Raw genomic sequence first — 25,863 nt, forward strand, 5'->3', positions numbered from 1 at the left:
CGTGTTTTGGATTTTGTACGTGTTTTGGATTTTGTATGTGTTTTGGATTTTGTACGTGTTTTGGATTTTGCATGTGTTTTGGATTTGGTATGTGTTTTGGATTTTGTACGTGTTTTGGATTTTGTACGTGTTTTGGATTTTGTACGTGTTTTGGATTTTGTATGTGTTTTGGATTTTGTACGTGTTTTGGATTTTGCATGTGTTTTGGATTTTGTATGTGTTTTGTATTTTGCATGTGTTTTGGAGTTTGCATGTGTTTTGGATTTGGTATGTGTTTTAGAGTTTGCATGTGTTTTGGATTTTGTACGTGTTTTGTATTTTGCATGTGTTTTGTATTTTGTATGTGTTTTGGAGTTTGCACGTGTTTTGAATTTTGTACGTGTTTTGTATTTTGCACGTGTCTTGGTGTTTGCATGTGTTTTGTATTTTGTACGTGTTATGATTTTGCACGTGTTTTGGATTTTGCATGTGTTTTGGAGTTTGTACGTGTTTTGGAGTTTGCATGTGACCAGGGAACGAACTTTGTTGGTGCTCAGAATGAGTTTAAAGCAGCTTTAAATGAGCTAGACACTCAGAGACTAAATACATACTTGACTGAAAAACAATGTGACTTTGTGATGAACGCACCCCATGCAAGTCATGCAGGGGGAGTGTGGGAACGTCAGATAAAGACTGTCAGAAGTGTGCTGAATACCACTCTGTCACTGGCTCATGACAGACTCAATGATGCTTCATTGCGGACGTTATTCTATGAAGCCATGGCTATAGTCAATAGCAGACCTCTGACTATAGATAACTTGAACAGCCCCAACAGCCTAGAACCGCTCACACCCAATCATCTGCTGCACATGAAATCCAATGCACCGTTGCCCCCACCTGGTGCCTTTTCAAATGAGGACCTGTACAGCAAGAAGAGGTGGCGCCGCGTGCAGTTCCTTGCAGAGCAGTTCTGGAGCCGCTGGAGACAAGAATACATTCACAACATCATTTCAAGGCAAAAGTGGCACTCACCAAAGAGGAATCTAAAAGTAGGTGATGTTGTGTTGGAAATGGATGAACTGGCACCCAGAGGGGAATGGAGACTTGCAAGAGTTGTAGAGACTGTCAGTGGAAAAGATGGACTTGTGCGAAGGGTAAAGATCTCACTTGGAGAAAAGACACTCAATAATAAAGGTCAACGCTCTACTAAACTATCAGTTGTTGAGCGTCCAGTACAAAAACTTTTATTGTTGTTAGAAAGTTCCTAAGGTAACTCCTACATGGGTTATTTTGTTTGGGAAAATTATTCATTTTGGTTCTTATGTAAACCAATTATTCGTAATTTTGGTGGGAGTGTAAATAACCCTGAATGCCTTTCCTTGCACCTTATTTTGGCACTCATTCCTGTTTTCTACTACCAACTTCCTGTCCGTGTGTAGAAGCTTTTATTTTGATGGGACGATTTCCTGTAAAACTGTTTTTGGCGCAGTTTTCAGCAGCAGTCGCGGGAGTTTAGAAAAGTGATGGCTTAACGGAGCCTATGGTGATTTCTTTTGTCATTAGCAGCCCCCTTGATAGAGGCACAAGGTATGGTTATGATGTAAATAAGGAGACGTTTAGATGTTTTTGTGACAGTCGCTACATTTGTTAAATGTTACGTTGAAACGAACTTCATGTTATAAGGTTTACGATTGTAAGAGTGTGGATTATTTTGCTTACACGCTGTTTCTATGTATACATCCCCAGCTCTTACGGTGAGATTGATGGTTTACTGCCATTAAACCTTCAAAACGTCATCAGTAAAGTGTCATCCTTCATTCGGGGGGTTCGCTACATAACTGATTTTGTGTGAAAATGTAAGAAGTTTGAATAAAATATTGCACATAAAAACCAAACTGATGTAGTATTTTAGATTGCATCTTGAGATTGTTGATCTGCTCTTCCACATTAGCTCTCCTGCTATTAGCCAGAAAAATAGCATCTTAAAGTACTGCTAATATTTGAAGGGCTGGAGAAAAGAATGTTTGTGCCCTTTTTTTAAGCACTACTGAAAGCATTACTAAGAGCACTGCTCCTCTTACAGTACCTCCTCATCCATGTTCAGTTTTGCACCAATGGGAAGAGTGCGTAGAGCCTCACAGACTGCTTCCTCATCCCTGTACGCCGGCACCACGCTGAAGCGGAAATTAAGCTCCTCAATAGGCAGACTGTAACGCCGGGCATGATTCTGCAACACTCCTACAGGCCATCAAAGACACAAGAGCATTGAAACAAGTCACTGTGCTGTTTAGCTAAATCTACCAATAAACACACATTTAATTAATAGCTCTCTTTTAAACTTAATTCATTTATTTTTACACTGTATACTTGAAAGAGTAGTCAGAGTGATCATTGTAGTCCTCAAGCTCAGCTCTAAAAGTTTGCCTTACTGTTAGTGTTCATTAAAAAACAGCATGTTTCAGTGTGTTACCAGTAAGAAAGCCTTGAGGGAAGAAGAACCCGGAGATCCAAAGTGATTTGGGCTGACCACGTGTGATCCAAGTCTTGCAAGAGAGGAAAAGAGAAGCAGAGACGCAATTAAAATATATGTATCTTTAAATAACAATTTCTTTATGCAGTATCTTCTTCTTTTATTCGATATATTGCATTACAGGCATCCTATTACTGAGGGGACCTGAATTGACCCAGTGAATCAGTTTACATTGGATTCTGTTTCCTAAGATAATCAGCATGTGGAGTGTGACTCAGTGTTTATCCACTGCTGTATAAACTAATAGGACTTTACCCCGTTTGTGCTTGTTTGAGTGAATTATAGTGACTGTACGATACACATGTTCAGAGCAGACTTAAGGAAGAGCAGCTTCAATCAGGGGAAATGAACCAAACACTAAACCAGGATGTGCAGGAAGGTGAACTCAGAATGTACATGTGTTATTACAGTTTTCCAACCTAATGAGATAACACACAAATCAAATGTGTGCATTTGACGGAGGACGGGCCAGACGGCCCCTCGGACCCTCCAGCGAAGACAGACGGAATGCTGAAGCGGTCCCTCGGACCCTCCAGCGAAGACAGACGGAATGCTGAAGCGGTCCCTCGGACCCTCCAGCGAAGACAGAAGGCTGAAGCGGTCCATCGGACCCCCCAGCGAAGACGGACGAAGGCCAGACGGGCCCCTCGGACCCTCCAGCGAAGACAGATGGAATGCTGAAGCGGTCCCACCCTCGGACCCTCCAGCGAATGGACGAGCCCCCATTTATGTTACGTCCTAAGTCTAGGCGTGTCTTGAACGCAACAAAACATTGGCCCACCACACTCCACCCAAAACAAGAACCCAAACAATAGTATCTTTTAAAATGCTAAGCAGCCATTTATTTGCTTCAGCAGTGAGCAGTGCCAAAAATAACAAACAAAACTCCCTAATGGTCCCTACGCTTTCCTACCCAAAAATGAAAACCAAACAAAAGACAATTCTCTTACCTAACTTTTTATATGAAAAACAGGAGAAAACTTAATCAACAAAAATGGCTTCTCACGCCTACCTGGCTGCTGCAGTGAACAATATATACAAGGTGGAAAAAATACTCAATTACTACTTTATAAATCTATTTACAGCTATTTACAAAAACTAAGATACCAACACCACAATGATCACAACCCATGACAAACTGAAACACAGGGCTTAAATACATAGAGGGAGCAATCGGAATGGACAACAGGAGGGAAACACAGCTGGGGCAAATCAGAACTGATGAGACAAGGAAGCGTAAACTGAACACACTGAGATAAGACAGACCTTCAAAGTAAAACAGGAAACACATAACAGTCACGCCTAACACAAAACACTGACAACATTGGATCGTAACACAATAAAATACAGCCAATATGCCAGACCTGAGCTAGAAAAAGACTTCTAATCCAATTTCCCCACATAATTTATGTTCGCTTTATAAAGACACATTTCACACAAACTTCTATAATTCCACTGGACTGAACTTGAAAACGTGTGTGTTTTTGTTAATATCTGTGTGCAACCCTGGATAAAGAAGACAGCGGTTTGAGGGAAGGGTAGGCAGAGTTCGCCCAGTGGGCGGGGACCTGGTTGTTCAGAAAGCTTGTGTAGATTCGGTCCATTTCCTCTGACATCACAACGAGACCTGCTATTGCCTTTTGCAGAGTGATAAGAGACATCTACGAAAAAGAAAGTGAGAATAACACATCACAGTAACGACAGATTCCTAAAAATGTTATTTCTGAAACTACACAGAACGCATATTTTTGATTGTTTAGGTTTTTTTCTTTTTGAATTTTCCTCTAAGATCACGTAAATAAACTACAATCCAAAGAAAACAACTCCTGAAGTGGTCATGAGATGATCTCCACCAATTAAAGGTGTGTGGTTTTTACGTCACCCTGAGAACTTTAAGCAAGTTGTTGAATCGGTCTGCTTCTTGGCCCAAAACAGTTGTGAGGGAGATCAGGTGCCCATTGGTGTCTTTGATAAACAGTGTGTCAGTTGCTTCTTCCATGTCCAGTCGCTCCGCACTCCAAAAGAAAGACAAGTTCACAGAGAGATAAAAGACAACACAAACCAATGAAACATGGGGAAAAAGAGTGAGTGTAATAATGCAAAGTCTCAGCAGTAACTGAGATCGATGTGCAGGTGAATCCATGTGGGGTCAGCGTACCGGGCAGTTTGGCTAGAATCAGCTCGGCGAGCTCGCAGACTCTGTCATCGTTACTCTTAGCTCCATGTTGTGCTGAAGAACGAGGATTAACATCCAGTATGGTATTGATCAGAGTTATAGTTTCTTGACGCTGCAGAGGCAAACACACACACACACACTCATATATTGATATTTTATCATAGCACTCCCAAAGCTCATAAACTGCATGACAAACATAACTTTAAATCACTAAAACGACCACAAGCCATTTCTCATAATTGCTGTGGACTGAAGAAATTAACAGATTTTGAAAAACTACGTATAAATAAGAACTTGCTGTCATTTATATTTAAGAGGACAACTGGCAGTCTGGTATAAAATAGAGACAGAGACATTTGCTTGTAATGTCCTGGTATTGTTACAGTATTGTTCCTCACCTGAAAAGCCAAGTTGGCATTCTCATGCATACCAAAGACCTCAGGATCATCAATGATTGGAAGATTCTTAATATACTTCTTATATTGTTCAAGTTCATCTGACTCTGGAGCGTAGTAAACACCTTACAGGGAGAAAACCATTAACTGAGATATATAGCATGTGAGCGTGCACTGTGCATACGCGTGCTTACATACACATGTACACACACACATACAAAAGAGGGCAGAAAGAACAATACCTGAGGGGGAGTAGGTGTAGCCAGGCTGCAGAGCTTCTGGAGAAAAAAAGCCTTTGAGGGTTGTCCTTAGGCACCGTTGGTCCCAGGCACCCGTCACTCTGCCTCCATATGTGATCTCACCTGAAGAGAAAAAAGACACAGTAGGATTTGAGATATTTCATGGCTTTCTTTGTTTATGAATGCAGGAGATATTGCTTTTAAAGACCAGACCCTGTTCTAGTTTCAGTTGGTCAAAATCTCACTCAGAATCAGAAAAATAAAAAAGTTACGGAAAAAACAGCAACAACTTTAAACTAAAAAAATATGCATATAGAATATTTACATAGATATGTGTAATACCCGTTCCTATACAGATAATTTTGAAAGAAGTTGGATCCAGGTCATTCAATTTAAAGATGAAATACTAAAAAGAGAAATCTATTACAGAACAGAAAACACGGGGGAAAAAATCGTCCCTTTTTCTTTTATATAAAGCTGAATGATCTGAATCAGGGGTCGGCAACCTGCGGCTCTTTAGTCCTTATATTGCGGCTCTGCATGGTTTGGAAAAATAAATTAAGTTTAACTGAAGTTTATTTTATTTGTGCTAGTTCTTTTTTTTAAAACTTGTAGTTCTAAATTGGAAGATTATTGTGATCCTGAATAATAAAGTTATATTTTATTATTTTTCGTCGCTCAAAATAAGCGTCACACTTGTGGAAGCCGGTAGCTCCGCTACACTCCCAAAGCCCAGAAGGCGATATAAGGATGACGGCTCACTGTTTTTGTTTGCTACATGGATAATTTAAGTTCAGCTTTTTAATTCATTTTAAAGACACCTTCAACTGGTGTCTTTTTAGTTATTATTTTTTAAGGGTTGACAATGTGTTCATTACATAAATAAAATAAAATTTTCTCCATAGCACTTCATGGATTTCATAAGTAACACACTAGAGTTGTTTATACGAAGCATAGAGGTAAAAAAAAACAATAATTAACTTCATTTTAGATGTCAAAAAGTATTGTGGCTCCCAGTGTTTCCTTTTCCGTAGAAACCCGGTCCAAATGGCTCTTTGGGTGTTTAAGGTTGCTGACCGCTGGTTTAAAGTGTCCTATTATCCTTCCCACACTTTTATTTTTATGAAACAGCTGCATGTTTAGGTTCAAGGACATGCAATCATGTTTGTTTTGTGAAAAGGCTTTCTATTAATATAAAATGTCAAAATACAAATAAGACATGCTTACATATGGGAAATAAGATGCTACACAAACAGTCCCTAACTTATTACCTTGTTGAATTTAGATACAAGAACATTTCTGTTGATATTTGCTTCCTACCAGTGATGTAGACCAGAGCATCCCAAGGGATGGTGCCATCTTTGCAGTACAGGTTGAGGTTGAGCAGAGCACATTCTCTGTCACTGTCATTGAATTCGTAGCGGATGTTCCAGCCCAGGGGACCAAACTTCTTCTGCTCCTAAACATGAGACACACAGGCAGAGAAGTACTGTACGACCACACACAAAGTAAAACACATCCAAGAAAACAAAGTAATAATGATGAGGCACTTTACATGTAAAATACTGAGAAAGAGTGTATGTAACCTGGATGATTGCATGGAAAAAGCAGATTCCAAAGACAATCTTCCTCCACTGGCGTCCCAAAATGCGGTGTTCAAAGAAACTGCTGGTGATCTCTGTGAAGGCTCGTCGCATGTTGGCTCGCAGGCCTTTAGGAGGCTCGTTAGTCACCTGGCAATGACATCACAGAGACCTACTGAGAAGACTACCAGTAATCCTGAAAACCTTTTGGTTCAGCGTCTCCTCCTTGTTGTCCAGGCAGTCCTCGAGTGCACATACAAACCCCACATACAATCCCAACGACTCTTCAAGATAGTCATGGTCATGATGACGATAAATCAAGTGCTGGTAGTTAATGTACGTTTAACTGACGTCAAAGATTTCGACCCATATTTACAAAGGCAGTGCTTAACTAATGTAAGGTTTATGCCACAGCTACCCTACATAAACAGTACTCGTAATTACCAAAGTCATTTTTATGTTTCACTCTTGTTCAATCCACCAGTATAGACAAGTTCTTTTTTAAAAACAGTATTTTGGATCATCTATAGCTTTTTTATATAGTATTACAGTGTTTGGGTCTCTGTGTGACTACCTTAACGCAGTTCTGGAGCACTGTAACAGGAAATACTTTGGTCAGCATGGAACTGAGAAATAGACGGAAGTTCTCATGGACGGATGTGTCTGAAAATTATTTGCATATTCATAAAAAAGTCCTTAAAGGAGTCTGCAGTATTTTTTATCAATAATACAAACACTTTGAAAAAACAAAGCATACAATACCACAATTTACTCGTTTCTGTTTCTCAGAGATTAGAAATGCACCTGTAAATGACAAATTATGTCTAATAACGTTTGAAATATGAAGGAACTTATTTAGATGTGATAGTGTCCCTGAGCATTGCTGCTAACAATGTTCATCCCTTTATGACCACAGCGTACCCATTATCTAGTGGCTATAATGCGATCAACAAATCTGCAACAACTGTGTGACACTATCGTGTTAATGTGGACCAAAACCTCTGAGGAATGCTTTAAGCATTGTTGAGTCTGCACAATGAAGAACTAAAGTACGTTTTCTTGACGGTCAAATGGGTTCTAACTGAATACTAGCAAAGTGTAACTAAACTGAAACTAAACCATAGCCCAGCATTTCTTTCTTGGGTATCCCCATCCACAAACACTAACATTACTACCACTGGGATTTCCCAGTTTGAAGCAAATGTGGTAATTATTCTAATTGAAAACTATTTTTTCCATACGCCCTCATAAGCATCATCAAATGTTAGCACAGAAGGCTGAAATAAACACAAATTTATGAGCTCAATTTAAAAATAGTACCAGGCTCAGCGAAGGTCTTAATGAGCTCCTCCATGGCTAACATCCAAGACACAGCCAGATGGCAGTTTTGCAAGAAGACCCAGTTGCCACTTGTCAGCGCTGAATGGATCATCTTCTCCGCTATAGGTCCCTGGCCTTGCCCCAGTGAGATAGCCTCGACCCTGAAAAACACAGAAAAATCACCATTTTGATGCCTTTATAAACTTTATTCATTCATTTGCAACAACCTGTCTAGTCCAGGATCACAGGGACAACAGTTTAGACAGGTGCCCAGACCTCCCTCTTCCCAGCCACTACCCCAACACTTCCAAGCAGATATCGAAGTGAAATACTGGTTTGGGAACATGTCTTCTGGATATGACCCAGCATGACCTTTGGACATGCCCTTCATGTAAGAGGTGTCCAGAAGGCCTCCTGGATGTGGATGAGTAGTGGCTCTACTCTGAGCCCCTCCCAAACTCCTCATCCTATGTCTGAGACTGAGCTTAGACACCCTTTATAAGACAGCTCATTTCCACTGCTTGTATCTGCAGTCTTAAACTTGAACTTGTTCATTTGAGGAAGCAACTCGTTCTCAAACTGAAGAGGACAATCCACCCTTTTCTGGCAGAGAACCACATGGCTGAACTGTCCCAGTGCAAGTTGCAGATTATTGCTTGGTGCAGTCAAATTGACGGCATCATCCACAAAAAGCAGAGATGATCCTAAAAACCTTCCACTACTTGGCTTACAGAAGACAGAAGCTACTGACTATTAAAAATAAAAATAAAAAACCCAGCTAGCTATATATGTCTATGACTCAGATGTCACAGCCTGGTGAACAAAACAAAGACATTTTTGCGAGCCATGTTGGAGGGACCTCTCCAACCATTTTTTTAGCGTATCCAATCAAACTACTATTATTAGGGCCCGAGCACTGAGAGTGCGAAGGCCCTATTGTATCTGCTCTGTTTATTATTATTATTATTATTATTATTGTTGTTGTATGTTCACCAGTATGATAATGATGAAGCAGTAATCTCAGTTAACGTGGTTTTATTAACCAGCACAGCAGCAGAGAACATACATGCTTGGATTCAATAACGGAATGGCGCCTATACCACTCAAAACATACACACACCTACATGGAGGTACGGCAAGCGGATTAGGACAAAATACCAAACTAACAGCAGGTTATCTACATCCCCCTTCTTTAGCACATCCCCAACCGGATATAAAGTTTAATGCATACTGAATAATAATAATCACAGCATAAAAGGTGACATACGCTGACCCTTAGGAACATTTAAATTTGCAACCAGATGGAAGAAATAAACATGACAAAAATATCATTTTGCTGTATAAAGTTAAATATGATTACTACTGAAAATCACCTCAAACAAAATTTAACTTGAAGCATTGACATCAGTTACTGTTGGCTCAAACATCAAACCTGAAAATGTTCTGTGTTTTAACTAGTACCCAATTAATCCCTATATCTTGGATTTGGTTTGCACACACGACCAAAGCGTGTCCTGTAAACACCATCACTCTTGGAAGGTCTTGGAGAATGCAAAACATCAGAAGAGCTCTCAACATGAGTGCTCTCTTTAAACTGTTCTACATCATTGTTTTCACCCACAACCTGCAGTCCATCATAATGATGATGATCAGTGTCTTTCTGAACAGTGACAGGCTCAGACACAGGCAATATGTGTCTGCGATTTCTCCTGTAAGTGTTTCCATCCGACTGTACCAGGTAGGATCTAGGTTCTTTACAAAGTTCCTTCTCCACACCTGTGCGGTCATAACCCTGTGGGGTCTGTAACCTCACTACTTGTCCTTCGTTGAGAGGTGGAAGTGGTCGGCTGGATCTGTCATAACAGACCTTCTGAGTCAGTCTCTTGTTGAGTAGTTGGGCTTTCACTCTCTCAGATTCACGGTGTTGTGGTTCAAGCAGTTTGGTTGTGATTGGGAGCGTAGTTCGAGTCTGTCTGGATAGAAGTCGTTCTGCAGAGGAACCCAGGTTCACATCACGTGGAACATTCCTGAGGTTCAGCAGGTTGAGAAATACATCAGTGCCATCTCTGTGTGATTTCTCCATCAGCTGTTTAGCACTGCGCACTGCTCTCTCAGCAAGCCCATTGGATTGAGGATACTCTGGACTGCTGGTGACATGTTGAAAGTCCCACTGTGAAGCGAAGTCTTTGAAACGCTGGCTTGTAAACTGCCTGCCATTGTCTGAGATCAGAGTGTGTGGAGCACCATGAACTGAGAAGTGTCTTTTCAGCTTCTTGATGACTGTCGCTGATGTCAAATCCTTTAGCAGGTCAATCTCAAACCAGCCTGAGTATGAGTCGACTACTACTAAATAGTGCTGACAGTGCCACTCAAAGATATCTGTAGCCACAGTTGACCAAGGAAGCTCTGGAACTTCATGCAGATGAAGGGGCTCTTTTTGTTGATGAGGTTTAGTGCTGTTACACACCGAGCAGGAAGTAACTGTTTGTTCAATATCTCTTGACATGAACGGCCAGAAGACGATCCCCCGTGCTCTCCGCTTGGTAGCTTCTACGCCGGGATGTCCTCTGTGCATGATGGTGATGTAGTCTCCTTGCAGGGATTTTGGGATCACGGCTTTGGAACCTTTAAGAATGATGCCATCATCCACAATCAGCTCATCCCTGAAAGGAAAATATGGATGAACCGCCGTGGGAAGGTTGTGGAGTTGTTTTGGCCAACCATGTTTGATGAACGAGCTGAGCGCTTGCAGTGTCTCATCCTCAGCTGTGTCCTTTAAGTTCCTCCAGGCGTGAAGAAGAGATGCAGCTCACCGTCATGACATCAAAGTTGTCCTCTTCTTCAGGCTGCTGGAAAGTGGAGCTGTCGGGAGCACGAGACAGTGTGTCAGCCAGATACATGTGTTTTCCACATTTATATGTGAGGGTGATGTTGTATTTTTGGAGCCTTAACAACATCCTCTGTAATCTGGCTGGTGCAGCGTGAATAGGTTTCTTTAGTATGGTGACCAGTGGCTGATGGTCTGTTTCTACGACCACAGGCTTGCCATAAATGTAGTCATGAAACTTTGTGAAAACAACAGCCAGCAGCTCCTTTTCTATCTGAGCATATCTGGTTTCAGTGTCTGTCAGAGCACGTGAAGCATATGCCACAGGTCGCCCTTCCTGTAAGCAAGCTGCACCAAGACCATACTGTGATGCATCGCACGTTAGTGTCACAGGTTTGCTGACATCATAATATGACAGAACAGGTGGATTAGACATGTGCTCTTTAAGTGCTTCGAACGCAGTCTGATGCTGTGTGTCCCACATCCACTCGCTGTCCTTGTGTGTGAGCTGTCGCAGAGGAGCTGACAGATGGCTGAAGTTTGGAATGAATTTTCCAAGATAATTGACCATCCCCAGGAACCTCTGCAGGGCTTGGACATCTGTTGGAACTGGCATCTCTTTGATTGCGGCTGTTTTGGAAGGGTCTGCTTTAAGCCCCTCGCTTGTGAAAATGTGTCCGACATAACTGACCTGATTCAGCCGGAATTTGCACTTTAATGGGTTTAGTCGCAGGTTTACTTCTCTGGCACGATCAAGGGCTTTTCTCAGGTTGTTGTCATGTTCTTTCATGGTTCTTCCGCCGATGAGTATATCATCAACAATGATGGCACATGGATATCCAGCGAATATCTGCTCCATGGCTCGCTGAAACACCTCGCTAGCAGCGTTAAGACCAAAAGGCATTCTGAGGAACCTGTAACGACCAAAGCAAGTGCTGAAGGTGGTTAGCATGGATGATTTTTGATCCAATGACACCTGCCAAAAAGAGTTCTTAGCATCCAAAACAGAGAACACAGTAGCATTTGACATTATTGCAGCCACTTCTTCTACTGTGCGCATGGGATGGTGTGGTCTTTTCAGAGCAGTGTTTAAATCTCGAGGATTTATGCATATCCTGATTTCATCTTTGCCTTTCTTGTTGGTGGCTACCATAGAAGACACCCAGTCTGTCGGCTCTGAGACGGGAGTAATGACGCCTAATTTCTCCATCCTGACCAGCTCTGCCTTGACCCTGTCTTTCATGGCCAAAGGGATGCGATGTGCTGGGCGAACAACTGGTTTCACATCTGGGTTCAGTGTCATGCGATAGGTGACTGGCAACCTTCCAAGCTCATCAGAAAATAAGTTGCTGTATTCTGTGATAAGCTGTTGTGACAGGTCATCTGCAGACATGCTCAATTGGTGGACGTCATTGCTGAATGATACAACTCCCATTTCTCTGCATGCACATAGTCCAAGTATTGGCTGAACATCTTCATTAATAACAAAGAATGATAGCACATGTGACTGTCCATGCAGAAAACACTGCAGCTTAATTACACCTGAGGTTTGAAACTTGCTGCCTCCAAATGCTACTAGGTTAACGGACTTAGGGTGTGCTTTCATTTGTTTATCTGCTCTTATAATGTTAACCGTTTTCTTGGGAAGCACATTACATTTAGCACCTGTGTCCACCTTCATCTCAACAGGAATCCCATTATTCTGCACGGTGACAAAAACTTCCTCTTTGTGTTCCACATGCACATCAGTCGCATGGATTGCATATTGCAGATTTACTCCATCAACGTAGAATGTGTCATCTCCGCTGTCATCAGCTTGGTCTGGTTCCACATGATGAACTGACTTTCTGTGTCTTGCTACGTTTTGGGTAGGCTGAACAGCTCTGCACCGTTTCTTAAAATGATTCCACTTTTTGCATGCATGACACTGCTGCCCAAAAGCTGGACATTTGCTCTTTTTTGCAGCATGAGCGCCCCCACAGTTAGTACAGTTAGTGACATGCTGTGTTTCAGACCTGTCTCCTTGTATTTTCATTTTATCTCCTCTGTGCTTTCTTGTAAATGTGGGCTGGAGCACATCAACATTTGATGCAGATTGTTGAGGAAAAGCAAGTGTTTTATTATGCTCTTCAGTCATTTCATGAATCTTGGCAGACAGATATGGCTTTTGCTAGCGTTAAATCACTATCACGTAGTAGCACTTTCCTTAAATTGTCATTGTTGATGCCACAAACTAGTCTCTTATTAGTTCTTCACTCAGATCACCAAATCTGCAGCTTTTTGCTTTAATCCGTAAATCACTTACATAGGATTCAACAGTCTCGTCCTCTGATTCCGCGTGTTGAACTTGTGTCTTTCCATCATGACGTTGGTTTGTGGGCTGGACATTTCTCTGAATTTCTTTTTGAGGCACTCAGGATCCTCCTTCGATTCTGCAGGAATGAGGACTCGTCCTCCATCGCCGGGCTCTCTCACTTCTGGCGCGTAAACAAAAGACCACTCCCGTTCTATAGCTTCGGGACCTGCTAAGTTGAGCAATATGTAGGCTTGTGTGCGCGCTGGCTTGTCAGAGTGTGCCGCCGCTATAAAAATGTCATACTCTTGCTCAAAAATGCGCCAATTTTCAGCAACATTACCATCGAAAACAAGCGGGTCGGGCCTCCTGAATCCTTGCGCCATGTTGTCTGCAGTCCAGATACAAAAAATGCACCCACAAAATAGACTTGAGACGGGGAAAAATACCGTCAACTACGAAGTACGTGTTTTGTCGCTTCTGACACCATGTTGTATGTTCACCAGTATGATAATGATGAAGCAGTAATCTCAGTTAACGTGGTTTTATTAACCAGCACAGCAGCAGAGAACTTACATGCTTGGATTCAATAACGGAATGGCGCCTATACCACTCAAAACATACACACACCTACACGGAGGTACGGCAAGCGGATTAGGACAAAATACCAAACTAACAGCAGGTTATCTACAATTATTATTATTATTATTTTTCATTGAAATGAATTGCCTTTTTGAGGGCTTTAACATGCTCAAAAACTCATGAAATTTTGCACACATGCCAGGTCTGGTGAAAAATTTTGTTCCTCTTCTGGCTGGCGAGTGGAGCAGCCTACAGGGTCGTGTCCAGGGTGTTTACAATACCTCGTTCCACTGTCCACCGCATCGTGCACAGGGTCACAGAGGTGGTGGTGGCCACGCGCCACCAGGTCATCCACCTCCCACGGACCCCAGAAGACCTAGATGCCATGTCCAATGGGTTTGCACAGCTGGCAGGCCACAGGGCCTTTGTGAAGGCTGCTGGTGCTGCTGCCATGTCCGCATCAAGCCCCCCAGCGGCCCTGAGGGTCAGTGCTACAGGAACAGGAAGTTGTACCCGTCCATAATCCTGCAGGCGGTATGTGACCATCAGGGCCGCTTTGTCGATACACATGTGGGCTAGCCGGGGTCAGTGCATGCCTCCAGGGTCCTCCGCCACAGCCCACTGTACCGACAGGCCCGTTACCCTCCCCCAGGGCATTTTATCCTTGCAGATGGAGGGTACCCATGTCTCCAACATCCACTCCCCCTCATCACCCCCTACAAGAGGCCAGTCCACAGTGTGGGAGCCCAGCGCTTTAACGCACATCACTCCAGGGCACGCTCTGTCATAGAGCGTGCCTTTGGAATGATGAAGACAAGGTACCTTGTCATCTTCCTGCAAGCGCTGGAGGTGCACCACACCTTCGTGCCACATGTATGTCACGCTAATACGAGCATCATTGTTGTATGTCCAATCATAATGGCAACTGTAGTGCATACCCTGGCATGTACACTGTACTTACAAGATTAAACATCTGCTGCAGGTCATAACAGCATGTGCCGTGCATCTGTGCCGTGCAACATCTGCATCGGTGCTGGTGGCATTGTGGCCCCAGATGAGGAACCCGAGGATGATGCCCAAGATGAGGGGGAGACTGGTGTGGAGGCAGTCAGTGGTGCACACTGGCGGGACCAGCTATCTGCTGAGGTGTCTGCCCTGGAAGAGGTACCCCCGGACCACGATTATTGTCAGCAGGCAAGTATCCCTTAGTGGTGCATCTGCACAGTGCTGGGATTTCACGTGACAGATCTGTCTTAACATGCTCGTTTTCACCATGTCGTTTTCCCAACGCCATGATTACAATCTAGTGACATGGCAGCTGTCGGTTCCACCAGCCCTGCAGACCCAAGTGGAGGATGTTGCGGTGGACAATGGGAATGAGCATGCCTGAGCAACATCTGGGGATGCTGCACTCAGTACCTGGCTATGAACCGGGGGTCTTACCTGTGGCACCTCCCTCATCTCTGTGGTCCTGGTCCAGCGGACCAAGCAGCACTGCCCAAGACTCCCTGCTCAGGCACGTCAGGCCTGGTTGATGATGTGTGTGCATGCTGGGACACTCAGGTTTATCCTGGACCGCAGTGGGTAGTGCATTTCCCACAATCATGTTGTGTTATACGTTGCACTGCTTTCATTTCCACAACGTGGCACGTGCAATAGGTCAGGCCCCCGTAATTGTGTCATGTAGTTTGTGACAGACATGCACTCACAGTTGGGATGTTCCCACTGTCTTTATTTACATACATCTTGTGTTTCTATGGTGTATTGATAGTCATGTGCTTTTGTGCTGAGGTGTTTTTTCTGTTATCAAACTGTTCTCCCACTAGGAGCTCAGTCTGAGTGGAGTTTTTTTTCTCCTCCTCTTACCTCATGTTATGTATTTTCGTTGTTTTTTCCTATCAGCCTACCTTTCTGACATGTCTGCCCAATGTGATGTTTGTGTAAAGTTGGTCAGAAGGTTCCTTTGTAAGTGCGCATGCGCCATTAGCGTGCTGCCTGCTGTAACCCTAATTTCCCTCGGGATGAATAAAGTATTCTGATTCTGATTCTGATAACTGAAATCATTTTGTGTGTGCAGAACAAAGGTTGGAACAACAACATAAATTAAGTTCAACTATGTACATGGCGTCGTATCTACAGAAATATAATCACTGAAATAATCATGTTTGTACAAAACAAAGGTTGGGGTGCCAGCATAAATAAAGTTCAACTATGTACAGTGGCTGTCTGTGGACACGACTCAGTCCTTTTTCTGCTCCACTAGCTTTTCGAGGACGCCTATCAGCCTGTCCATCCTCTCGGCTCTACGTTCCTCCATTTGCCGTTGCTGGGCCATGTCCTCCTTTATTAGGGCAATGAGCTCATCCTCCCAGTCCCTCCTCCTTTTCACCACCCGTGCCTCAGGCGGGTCCTCATCCTCCTGTCCCTCCTGGTGTGGGAGTGGGTTGCCCACTGCTGCACTGGGTCCTGGTGCATCCTCCTGGATGGAGGAGATTAGGACGGGTAGCCTGGTGGAGGGCCTCTGTCCTAGCACCTCATCCATGGCCATGTTGCAGCAGTGGGCTTCCCACTTGCACCGTCGCTGGATACTTGCACTCCTGAAGGGAGGATACATCACAGGTGGCAGTTGGCAACAACAGCAACAGTGCAGGTTTACATAGGTGACTTTTCAGTGTTCTGTGTGGAGTTACATCTGTCACTACCACTGTACATACTTTGTATTTCCTCTTCAGGTTCTCCCATTTACGTTTGCACATGTATATCAGGTCATTTCGTTTATGGCATCCACAGCAGTATGTACTGGCTTGGGACCACAGGGCAGACAGTTCACTGTCCCTTGTGCCTCAATACTTGTAGACCTCATACTGTTGCTGTACCTCCAACCCACTGCGGCTGAGTGTTTCGCACCCGTGAACAGGTGCTCATTGTCACGGCGGAGTCGAATGAGGTCTGCCGTCTGCTCCTTGGTCCCTGTAATGCAGCGTGACATTGGATTACATTCCCCACCATCCTGCACTTCTGTTTTAGCATTTCTCCATTTGCTGTCAGTTCAGCATTTACAGCTGTGTGGAACATACACACAGCAATGTCAGGCAATACTACAGCACTGAGTGGGGCAGAACATTTACATTATCAGGCCCTAGGTTGGGGTTGGGGGTTCTCTGTCATATGTTTTGTTTTAATTCAATTCAATTCAGTTTTGTTTGGATGGGGCAGACTCACAACAAAAGTCGCCTCAGGGTGCTTTGAAATATCCCCTTTGACGTATTTGACATGGCAGGTGTGATAACTGTAACAAATGTATGTATATGTTATATTTTATGCATTTTATATTTAATGTGCTGCGGACACAGCTACATTCCTGCCTGGTATATGTTGACATTCCTGTTTGCGGCACAGGCAGGGTCATATTAGTACAGTTGATTGCACTTGTAGTGGTGATACGTCTATTCATACTGCCCTCGGTCTGGTACAGGATTCACAGCTTTGCGGGTCTGTGCATTTACGGTTACATGGGTCGGGCAGGTGTCACATGATTCACCTTGACATTTTCTATTAACCTCCCATTAGCTTTTACATCTTGGTGTTTGTTTCGCTCCTTCACACATATCTTACATTTGCGGGTGTTGCTGTCCTCCGCCGCCGTTTCAACCTCCTCCGCAGCTGCTGACATCATTATGCATTGGCCTGGCTGCGTCGCGCTATGCATTGTGGGATATATGGCACCACGAAGCGTGCACCGGACCACGCTTGATATTTGGGGAAATCGACGGCGCATTTGGAGTGCACTTCGAATTGGGACAGCCGTCGTCGCGTGGCGGTGACGTGATCGCACTTGAAATGCGTACTTCAAGCGTGCATACCCTGAATTGGGACACAGCCACTGTCCAATCTGGACCAAAGAGCACACATATGATAAGGCTCCACCCCTGAACATTTTTCAGCTGCCATATTTGACATCAGGGAGAGCGCCACCTAGTGGGAACAGGAAATGTCATGTTTTACACTTTGGGGTACAGTATAGTGATGGGTGACATCTGCAGCCTCAAATTTCTCCAGGAAAGGCGTAAGGAGTTGGTCTTGGGTTACAGTGAAAACTGTGACTTTTCGTGAAAGGGTGTGACCCCAGCAGCATGGCGAACTTTGATGTCTCGCCATGAAGAAACAAATTAGTATAACTCAATGAAATCCAGTCTGATCAGTACCAGACTTTACAGGCATGATGTCAGACCCGCCCTGAACAGATTGATGTGCCCATTGTCAGGAATACACAGAGCGCCACCTAGTGGCAACAGGAAATTTCATGTCTTTCATTTTGTTGTACTGATTTTCACAGGTTCATCGTGGACACCTCAAAAGCGGTGAATATCACCATCAGTCCCTCGTGATGCTTCAGTGAGAAAATTGTGTCTTTAAACTGAACGGCGCACCCTGGTGGCAGCGCTCTTCACCATGAAAAATGAAGTGATGTTTGAGGGGCTTGGAAAGTTTCAAAAGTCTTGAAATTTGGCACACAGCTTCAATGGGATGAAGGCTTTCTTGTTATGTGATCATTTTCCTTGAATAGCGCAAAATGGCTCCGCAGCGCCCCCTACAAAATTTCAAAACATCAGCCCCTGGTCTGTGTTTTATGTATGAGTCTGAAACCTGGTAAGCTTATAAGAAATATCAAGATGTACAAAAGTCTCTTGGAGCAATATCCCAAATCCAACAGGAAGTCAGCCATTTTAAAATTAATGTGTAATTTTGGCGACATTTTCCCCCTCGTTTCAGGCCTTGTACTTTGACGAACTCCTCGTAGTGTATTCATCAGATAGACACGATCTCCGGTGCGTAGAATCTAAAGACCTTTGTGATGTTAAATTGCGAAGCTTTTCACATTGAGGGAAACGGGGTGGTCATGGCGGCACGTGGAGTTTCAATCACTCGCCAAAAAGAAGTAATCTGCTGTCACTCAAAAACACAATGCCCAATCTCTCCGAAAACATTGCAGGCATGATAAGAGTCGAGCTCGGAAATGTTTGTTATGCCATTTGTCAGTAATGGTTAGAGCATCACCTAGTGGAACGAGTGTAATCATGATTGAATGAGATGAAATTTCAGCTACTGGTTCTACGCAGGAATTCGATCAATGTGACATCAGTTCGGACTTGCTGGTTTTAGGTGTTGGGCGTGGCTCGACGCGCCAGGGTGTGAGGGCCCTCATAACGCTGCTTGCAGCTTTAATTTTGATTTTTAAAAAGGTTGCTTTTTGTCAGAAACATACATTTCCCTGTTACTCCAAACCTTTGAGCAGGAAATGCTAAGAGGCAATAAACGGGAGACCTAAAACAGAGGTGTAGGAGAAAGAAGAACAGAACTAGCATGAGGACTGTGACTGCTAACAATCAGTGCATCCAGTCTAGTGGCATAAAAAACAAATGGTGGGTTAACACCATCACTATATACTTTTTAACCTCCTAATACCTGCACTCTTCCATGGCATGCATTTTTAATTTCTCTTCGATATTTGGGCTGATTGGGACCTGATGAATGTAAAAACAAAGAATTGCCAGGTTGTTTTTTTTCACCTAATTTTTGTTTCTAAGAAAAATGAAAAATGAGAGCCACGTATGAGGATATTCATATAAAATTTTGATAGAACAGTGGCAGCATAATGTCCTCGTAAGTGCATATCAGGCCCCTGTAGAGCAAAATTGAGTATTTTGGTCTAAATAACCAAAAATGTGATGTCCACATATGTGGACGCAGGTCCTAGGAGGTTATAAAAAAAACATAGGAAATCTTTTTTATTAGTTAATTATTTTATTCATTATTGCTTTTATCGAGCTGAACTTCTATGGCTGGATTTCCCACCTCACCTTTTTCAGTGAAGAAGCTCCTTTTAGGAAGCGCCACCATTCCCCATCAGAGATCTCGCCACGCTGCCTCATGATTTCTACGCACAACATAAAGCTGTAGATAAGCTTGTGTTGCTCGAAGAGTCCACGTGACACATTAATGTAGGAGTTTAGCAAGATTTGATTCAGGAGGGTCTGAAGGCGCTCTTCTAGCACAGTACTCTGCTCTGATGTCTCGATGGTGGAATTAAAGAGCTGAAGATGAAGGAAGAAATAAACAAAAAAGAGAGAAAAAAGAAAATAATTACTTTAAATGGGTACTTACACATTTTCATTAAACATTCCTGTACAAGTAGCTTTGTAAATTTGAGAGTAAAGCCCAGCTCTTTTTTCCCTCACCTGTTTAAAGTACTTGAGTGAGAACTGGTACATACGATCGATCTCTGACAGACCGGCAATGACAAAGTACAAAACAGATCCTCGAGTGGCCACAGGCCTGTAGCGCTCCCTCGCAGAGTTTATCATCAGCTCAGTTGCTTCTGCCTCTTCCAGACGGTGCTTTATGGCCTCTGAAGTCACCTGGAGACAAGAGGATGCAAAAAAATCATGGAAATAAACAGGATGAACATCAGAAAAACAGGAAAGGATCATTGCAGGTAATATTAAATTCAACAACCACAACTCCATATCCATATAGCCTAATCCCTACCTTTGACTCCTGGAGAGTCTGAACTAGCTCCTCGTTGTCAAGTATATTCCCCTTCGAGGTAAAGAGAAGCTTAAGAATGCGGTCTTCAATATCTTTCAGCTGGCTGTGGTCAGCGTTGATGCGCACAATCAGCTCGTTCCTCTGTTCCTCAAGATGCGGACTCTCAGGACGCACCACATCACTTAAAACAGATTGAAAAAAGATTGAATCAAGAGATTCCAGAGGTCATTATCAGAAAGGGGGAAAAGGATACATACAATTAGGATACATAAAATTATGTGCCGTATTTCTATCCATTTTTTAAAAATGTAGATGGCTTTGTAAATGCTTGTTACTAGAGATGGCACGATACCAATTTTTTATGTCCGATACAGATTCCGATATCATAAATTTGGATATCTGCCGATACCGATATGAATCCGATATAGTGTTTTTTAATCAATAAAACAGTTTTTTAATATCTTGCTGCATTTTGTATAAGTTCATACTCAAGTTTTAAAAAACAACAACACTAAAGCTATTCTGTTATACCTGTATGCAAAAAACACACTGCACCCAAAATATTTTATAGTTCAGCAACACTGATCAATCTAATAAACTTAAACCTGCAACATCCTCCCTACTCTGGTATTTTAAAGAGTCCTTAGCAGAAATATTAAACAACCTAACTAATAGGGTTGCCAACTCCTAACAAAAATCTGCCAGAACCACCCCCCACCCTCGATGCTTAATCGACGTAATCAACTTTAATTTAATGCACCTGTAAAACAAATGCATAAGTTCATAACTTCCCTTCAACTCATTCATGTCACCTAAAAGGTAAACCTGTTTCTCCATCACCTGTTCAGCTCTGATGATTCAGTAAGGACATCTCCTGGTTTCATCTACAAGTTTCCCTCTCACCACATATCCAAACCGACATCATGACCAGCAGCTTTACAGCTGTGGCTCCAGCAAACATCAGCTGATACTAGAAACTAATATTAAATAAATTCTAACAACAGCTAATTAAGCTTAAATGTGCTGCTGTTGTTTATCCGCTGGTCTCCTCTCTCTAGCGCAAAGTGGGCGATAAACAAACAAGAAAGGCAGGATTTGTGACAGAAAAGCCGACCAGCTGATCATTGATCAGTTTCATGTTTGAAGTAGCAACAGGAGAGGGAATGAGAGAAGAAGAATCAGCTTTGCAGCAAGGACAGAATAACTCCAGCTTTGTGTCTTTTTTCCATTCTAGCTTAAGTACAGGACAAATCGCTTCCTTTTCACCTCCGTATGTAACTCCGATGGCCAGACCAGCTGTGGCTCCATGTATCAGTTGTTAAGCTTAACGTGGAAATACTATGCAAACATTCAGGGATGAACTTACACACTTGCTTTACTTCTCTGGGATAGTTTTTGCCGAGATAACATGCCGCGGTTTGGAAGCATGTAGTGAGGCTCCACATGCTCCACCAGACCGCTGACAGGTCTCGCAGACAACAGCCGCTCTGTCACGTGACACATACTACTTCGATGCGCCGAGCTGGGTTACGCCAAGTAGCGCGTTTTGTGAGGTGATTTTGTGATACTTCGGATCGGATTCCATTTTTTATTTCTCTCCGATATCCGATCCAGTAATTTAGGTCAGTATCGGAGCGATACCGATACATCATATCGAATAGGTTCATCTCTACTTGTTACATAGTTGAAATGCAATAGCTTTTTTCATGTGTGTGCATGTATTTACCTGAGAAGTTGGTCTTCTAAGCCAGATTTAGTGACAGTGAAGTTGATAATTGTAACTTTGATGCAAACCTTAAAAGGTGGAAACAGAAACTCATTAAATCACAATGAAACCTTGACAAAGAAGTCCTGCCATTAATTAATTCTTCGATCTTAAATATGATCAACCTATCTCTAATATTCAGCTATGTACCACAGGCCTTCAAGCTGGCTGTAGTTAAACCTTTACTCAAAAAGCATCTCTAGACCCAGCAGTCTTAGCTAATTATAGGCCAATCTCCAACCTTCCTTTCATATCAAACATCCTCGAAAGAGTAGTTGTCAAACAGCTAACAGATCATCTGCAGAGGAATGGTTTATTTGAAGAGTTTCAGTCAGGTTTCAGAGCTCATCACAGCACAGAAACAGCTTTAGTGAAGGTTACAAATGATCTTCTTATGGCCTCTGACAGTGGACTCATCTCTGTGCTTGTCCTGCTAGACCTCAGTGCAGCGTTCGATACTGTCGACCATAATATCCTATTAGAGCGATTAGAACATGCTGTAGGTATTACAGGTACTGTGCTGCAGTGGTTTGTATCATATCTATCTAATAGACTCCAGTTTGTGCATGTAAATGGAGAGTCCTCTTCACACACTGAGGTTAATTATGGAGTTCCACAGGGTTCAGTGCTAGGACCAATTCTGTTTACATTATACATGCTTCCCTTAGGCAGCATCATTAGAAGACATAGCATACATTTACACTGCTATGCAGATGACACCCAGCTCTATCTGTCCATGAAGCCAGATAACACACACCAATGAGTTAAACTGCAGGAATGTCTTAAAGATATAAAGACCTGGATGGCCGCTAACTTTCTGCTTCTTAATTCAGATCAAACTGAGGTTATTGTACTCGGCCCTGAAAAGCTTAGAAATATGGTATCTAAGCAGATTCTTACTCTGGATGGCATTACCTTGGCCTCCAGTAACACTGTGAGGAACCTTGGAGTCATTTTTGACCAGGACATGTCCTTCAACGCACATATTAAACAAATATGTAAGACTGCTTTCTTCCATTTGTGCAACATCTCTAAAGTTAGAAATATCCTGTCTCAGAGTGACGCTGAAAAACTAGTTCATGCATTTATTACTTCCAGGCTGGACGACTGTAATTCATTATTATCAGGAAGTCCTAAAAACTCCCTGAAAAGCCTTCAGCTGATCCAAAATGCTGCAGCAAGAGTCCTGACAGGGACTAGAAAGAGAGAGCAGATTTCTCCTGTTTTGGCTTCCTGTTAAATCCAGAATTCAAAATCAGGTCTTAAATAATCAGGCCCCATCTTATCTTAATGACCTTGTAGTACCATATCACCCTATTAGAGCACTTCGCTCTCGCTCTGCAGGCCTACTTGTTGTTCCTAGAGTATTTAAAAGTAGAATGGGAGGCAGAGCCTTCAGTTTTCAGGCCCCTCTTCTGTGGAACCAGCTTCCAGTTTGGATTCAGGAGACAGACACTATCTCTACTTTCAAGATTAGGCTTCAAACTTTCCTTTTTGCTAAAGCATATAGTTAGAGCTGGACCAGGTGACCCTGAATCCTCCCTTAGTTATGCTGCAATAGACGTAGGCTGCCGGGGGATTCCCATGATGCATTGAGTTTTTCCTTTCCAGTCATCTTTCTCACTCACTATGTATTAACAGACCTCTCTGCATTGAATCATATCTGTTATTAACCTCTGTCTCTCTTCCACAGCATGTCTTTATCCTGTCTTCCTTCTCTCACCCCAACCAATCACAGCAGATGGCCCCGCCCCTCCCTGAGCCTGGTTCTGCTGGAGGTTTCTTCCTGTTAAAAGGGAGTTTTTCCTTCCCACTGTTGCCAAAGTGCTTGTTCATAGGGGGTCATATGATTGTTGGGTTTTTCTCTGTATCTATGAAGCACCTTGAGGCGACTTTAGTTGTGATTTGGCGCTATATAAATAAAATTGAATTGAACTACTTTGCTGGTCTGAAAGATCGTCTTTGTGGTTTTAATTCAGGATTCTTTGGAGGCCATGTCTCTCTTTTATAATGTCTGTGATGTATGTATGCACTGTTGGCTTGAACTAATGAGAGAGTACATGACTGCATTTAGTGTGAGCCCATTCTGCTAGACTGGTGTTCAGCTATAGGGTTTTGCTAGTTGACATATGACTGCATCTCTTTACAGTATCTGCTTTTGTACACATACAGTATAAGTAGGTTTGAGTAGGTGTGCTGCTGTCCTTACCTCTGGCAGGTAATGTGGGTTGGCCATCTTTGTGGTCATATAGAACCTAAAATTTTTGTCATAGTCAATATCTGAGTCTCCCAGTCGGATCATTGTTCGCCCGCCAGCCACAAACGTCTGCTTCAACAAGACGGGCTCCAGTGCTGGATTCAAGGTCTCCTTTAACTATACACCCACAAAATACCCAAACAGAGCCCTTCACAGTACACATACTTTTCTTTTCTTTTTTTTTGTGTCCCGTTTGGATCTTTAGCATCAGAATTGTTGTCTTAAGGCCAAGAAAGATGCCAAGCGGATTTATTTTACCAAGTGGATCATCATGGCCTTGCCATATTGGTCCATTTGATTGACCTTTATTATAATTATGAATTTATTTTATTTTTGTTTTTTAAGACGGGACAGACATGACTGGGGGATAGGACAGGGAGAGAGAATGAAAGAAAGAGAGGGAGAGAAAGAAAACCAAAGGGGAGAAGAGACGGTGAGAAGGGGGGAAGAAAGAAAAAAAACAAACAAAACACCTGGATCACCTGTATGGAGGAAAAAAACAAAAAAAACAGAAGAGAAAGTAAACAAAAAAGGAGCAACATAATAAAAACAGCACCATCACAATAAACTAGCTAGCAGTAGATAACAGTAGATACTAAATATTAAACTATATTGTGCAGCACGCAAGATAGACAGCGCACAATGTGCTTTGAGGCAGCAGCCAAGAAAGCTGTAGTCTGCGTCTGTGAACACCCGTGTGTACACCTGTGTGCATACCTGTGTGGATCAGCACGCTTGCATTCCAATACATACATGAGCGCCCAGCCCCAGATGACAAGGACCACCAACACACCAACGTCTGAGGGCATCAGCCACCGGCAGGGAGTGTGGTGAGGGGAGATAGGCCTCCGTACTTTAGAGGGCCTGAGATGTACCCAGAGAGTCTAAGACCCAACCTGACATATAGACACAGACGAACAGGCGCACGCGGACACAAACATGCATTCCCACTAGTGCTGGGCGATATATCGATTTTTTTTTTAAATATCGCTATATTTTTATACAAGACATAAGCTGTGACAATATCGTTTACATCGATATAGTCTATGTTGCGTTATAATTACACTTGTGGAGCCGCTATTTTGCCTCTCTCTCATCTGGGTTTGTTTGCCCCGCCTCTCACCCTCACTGAACACAAACCCCCTCCCCCATCGCTACACCTCCAGTTGGCAACAAGATGGACACAGGAGCTAGCGAAGAGGAGCTCGTCGGAAAAAAGAAAACCAATGGCTCAATTATTTGGAGATGGTTCGGGTTCAAAGTGTCAGATGAGCAGCAGAATAATGTATTCTGTAGAGAATGTCGAAAAAGCGTCGCAACGAAAGGTTCGAGCACCACTAATCTTTACCACCATTTACAACTGCGCCA

At 42.9% G+C, this 25,863-nt stretch overlaps 1 protein-coding gene across 1 annotated transcript in view; it reads right to left on the reverse strand.

The window, feature by feature from the left end:
* Positions 1-25,863, reverse strand: part of LOC309698884 (dynein axonemal heavy chain 6-like) — a 242,468-nt gene that overhangs the window by 195,544 nt on the left and 21,061 nt on the right. Inside the window, 6 exon segments of the mRNA XM_082521638.1 lie at positions 8,223-8,383; positions 19,786-20,019; positions 20,164-20,343; positions 20,474-20,654; positions 22,200-22,267; positions 24,448-24,612. Of these exon segments, the coding sequence (XP_082377764.1) occupies positions 8,240-8,383; positions 19,786-20,019; positions 20,164-20,343; positions 20,474-20,654; positions 22,200-22,267; positions 24,448-24,612 (972 nt within the window). The 3' untranslated portion in view covers positions 8,223-8,239.

Source organism: Aulonocara stuartgranti (genome assembly GCF_965226115.1).
Source record: "Aulonocara stuartgranti genome assembly, chromosome: 22".
NCBI lineage: Eukaryota > Metazoa > Chordata > Actinopteri > Cichliformes > Cichlidae > Aulonocara > Aulonocara stuartgranti.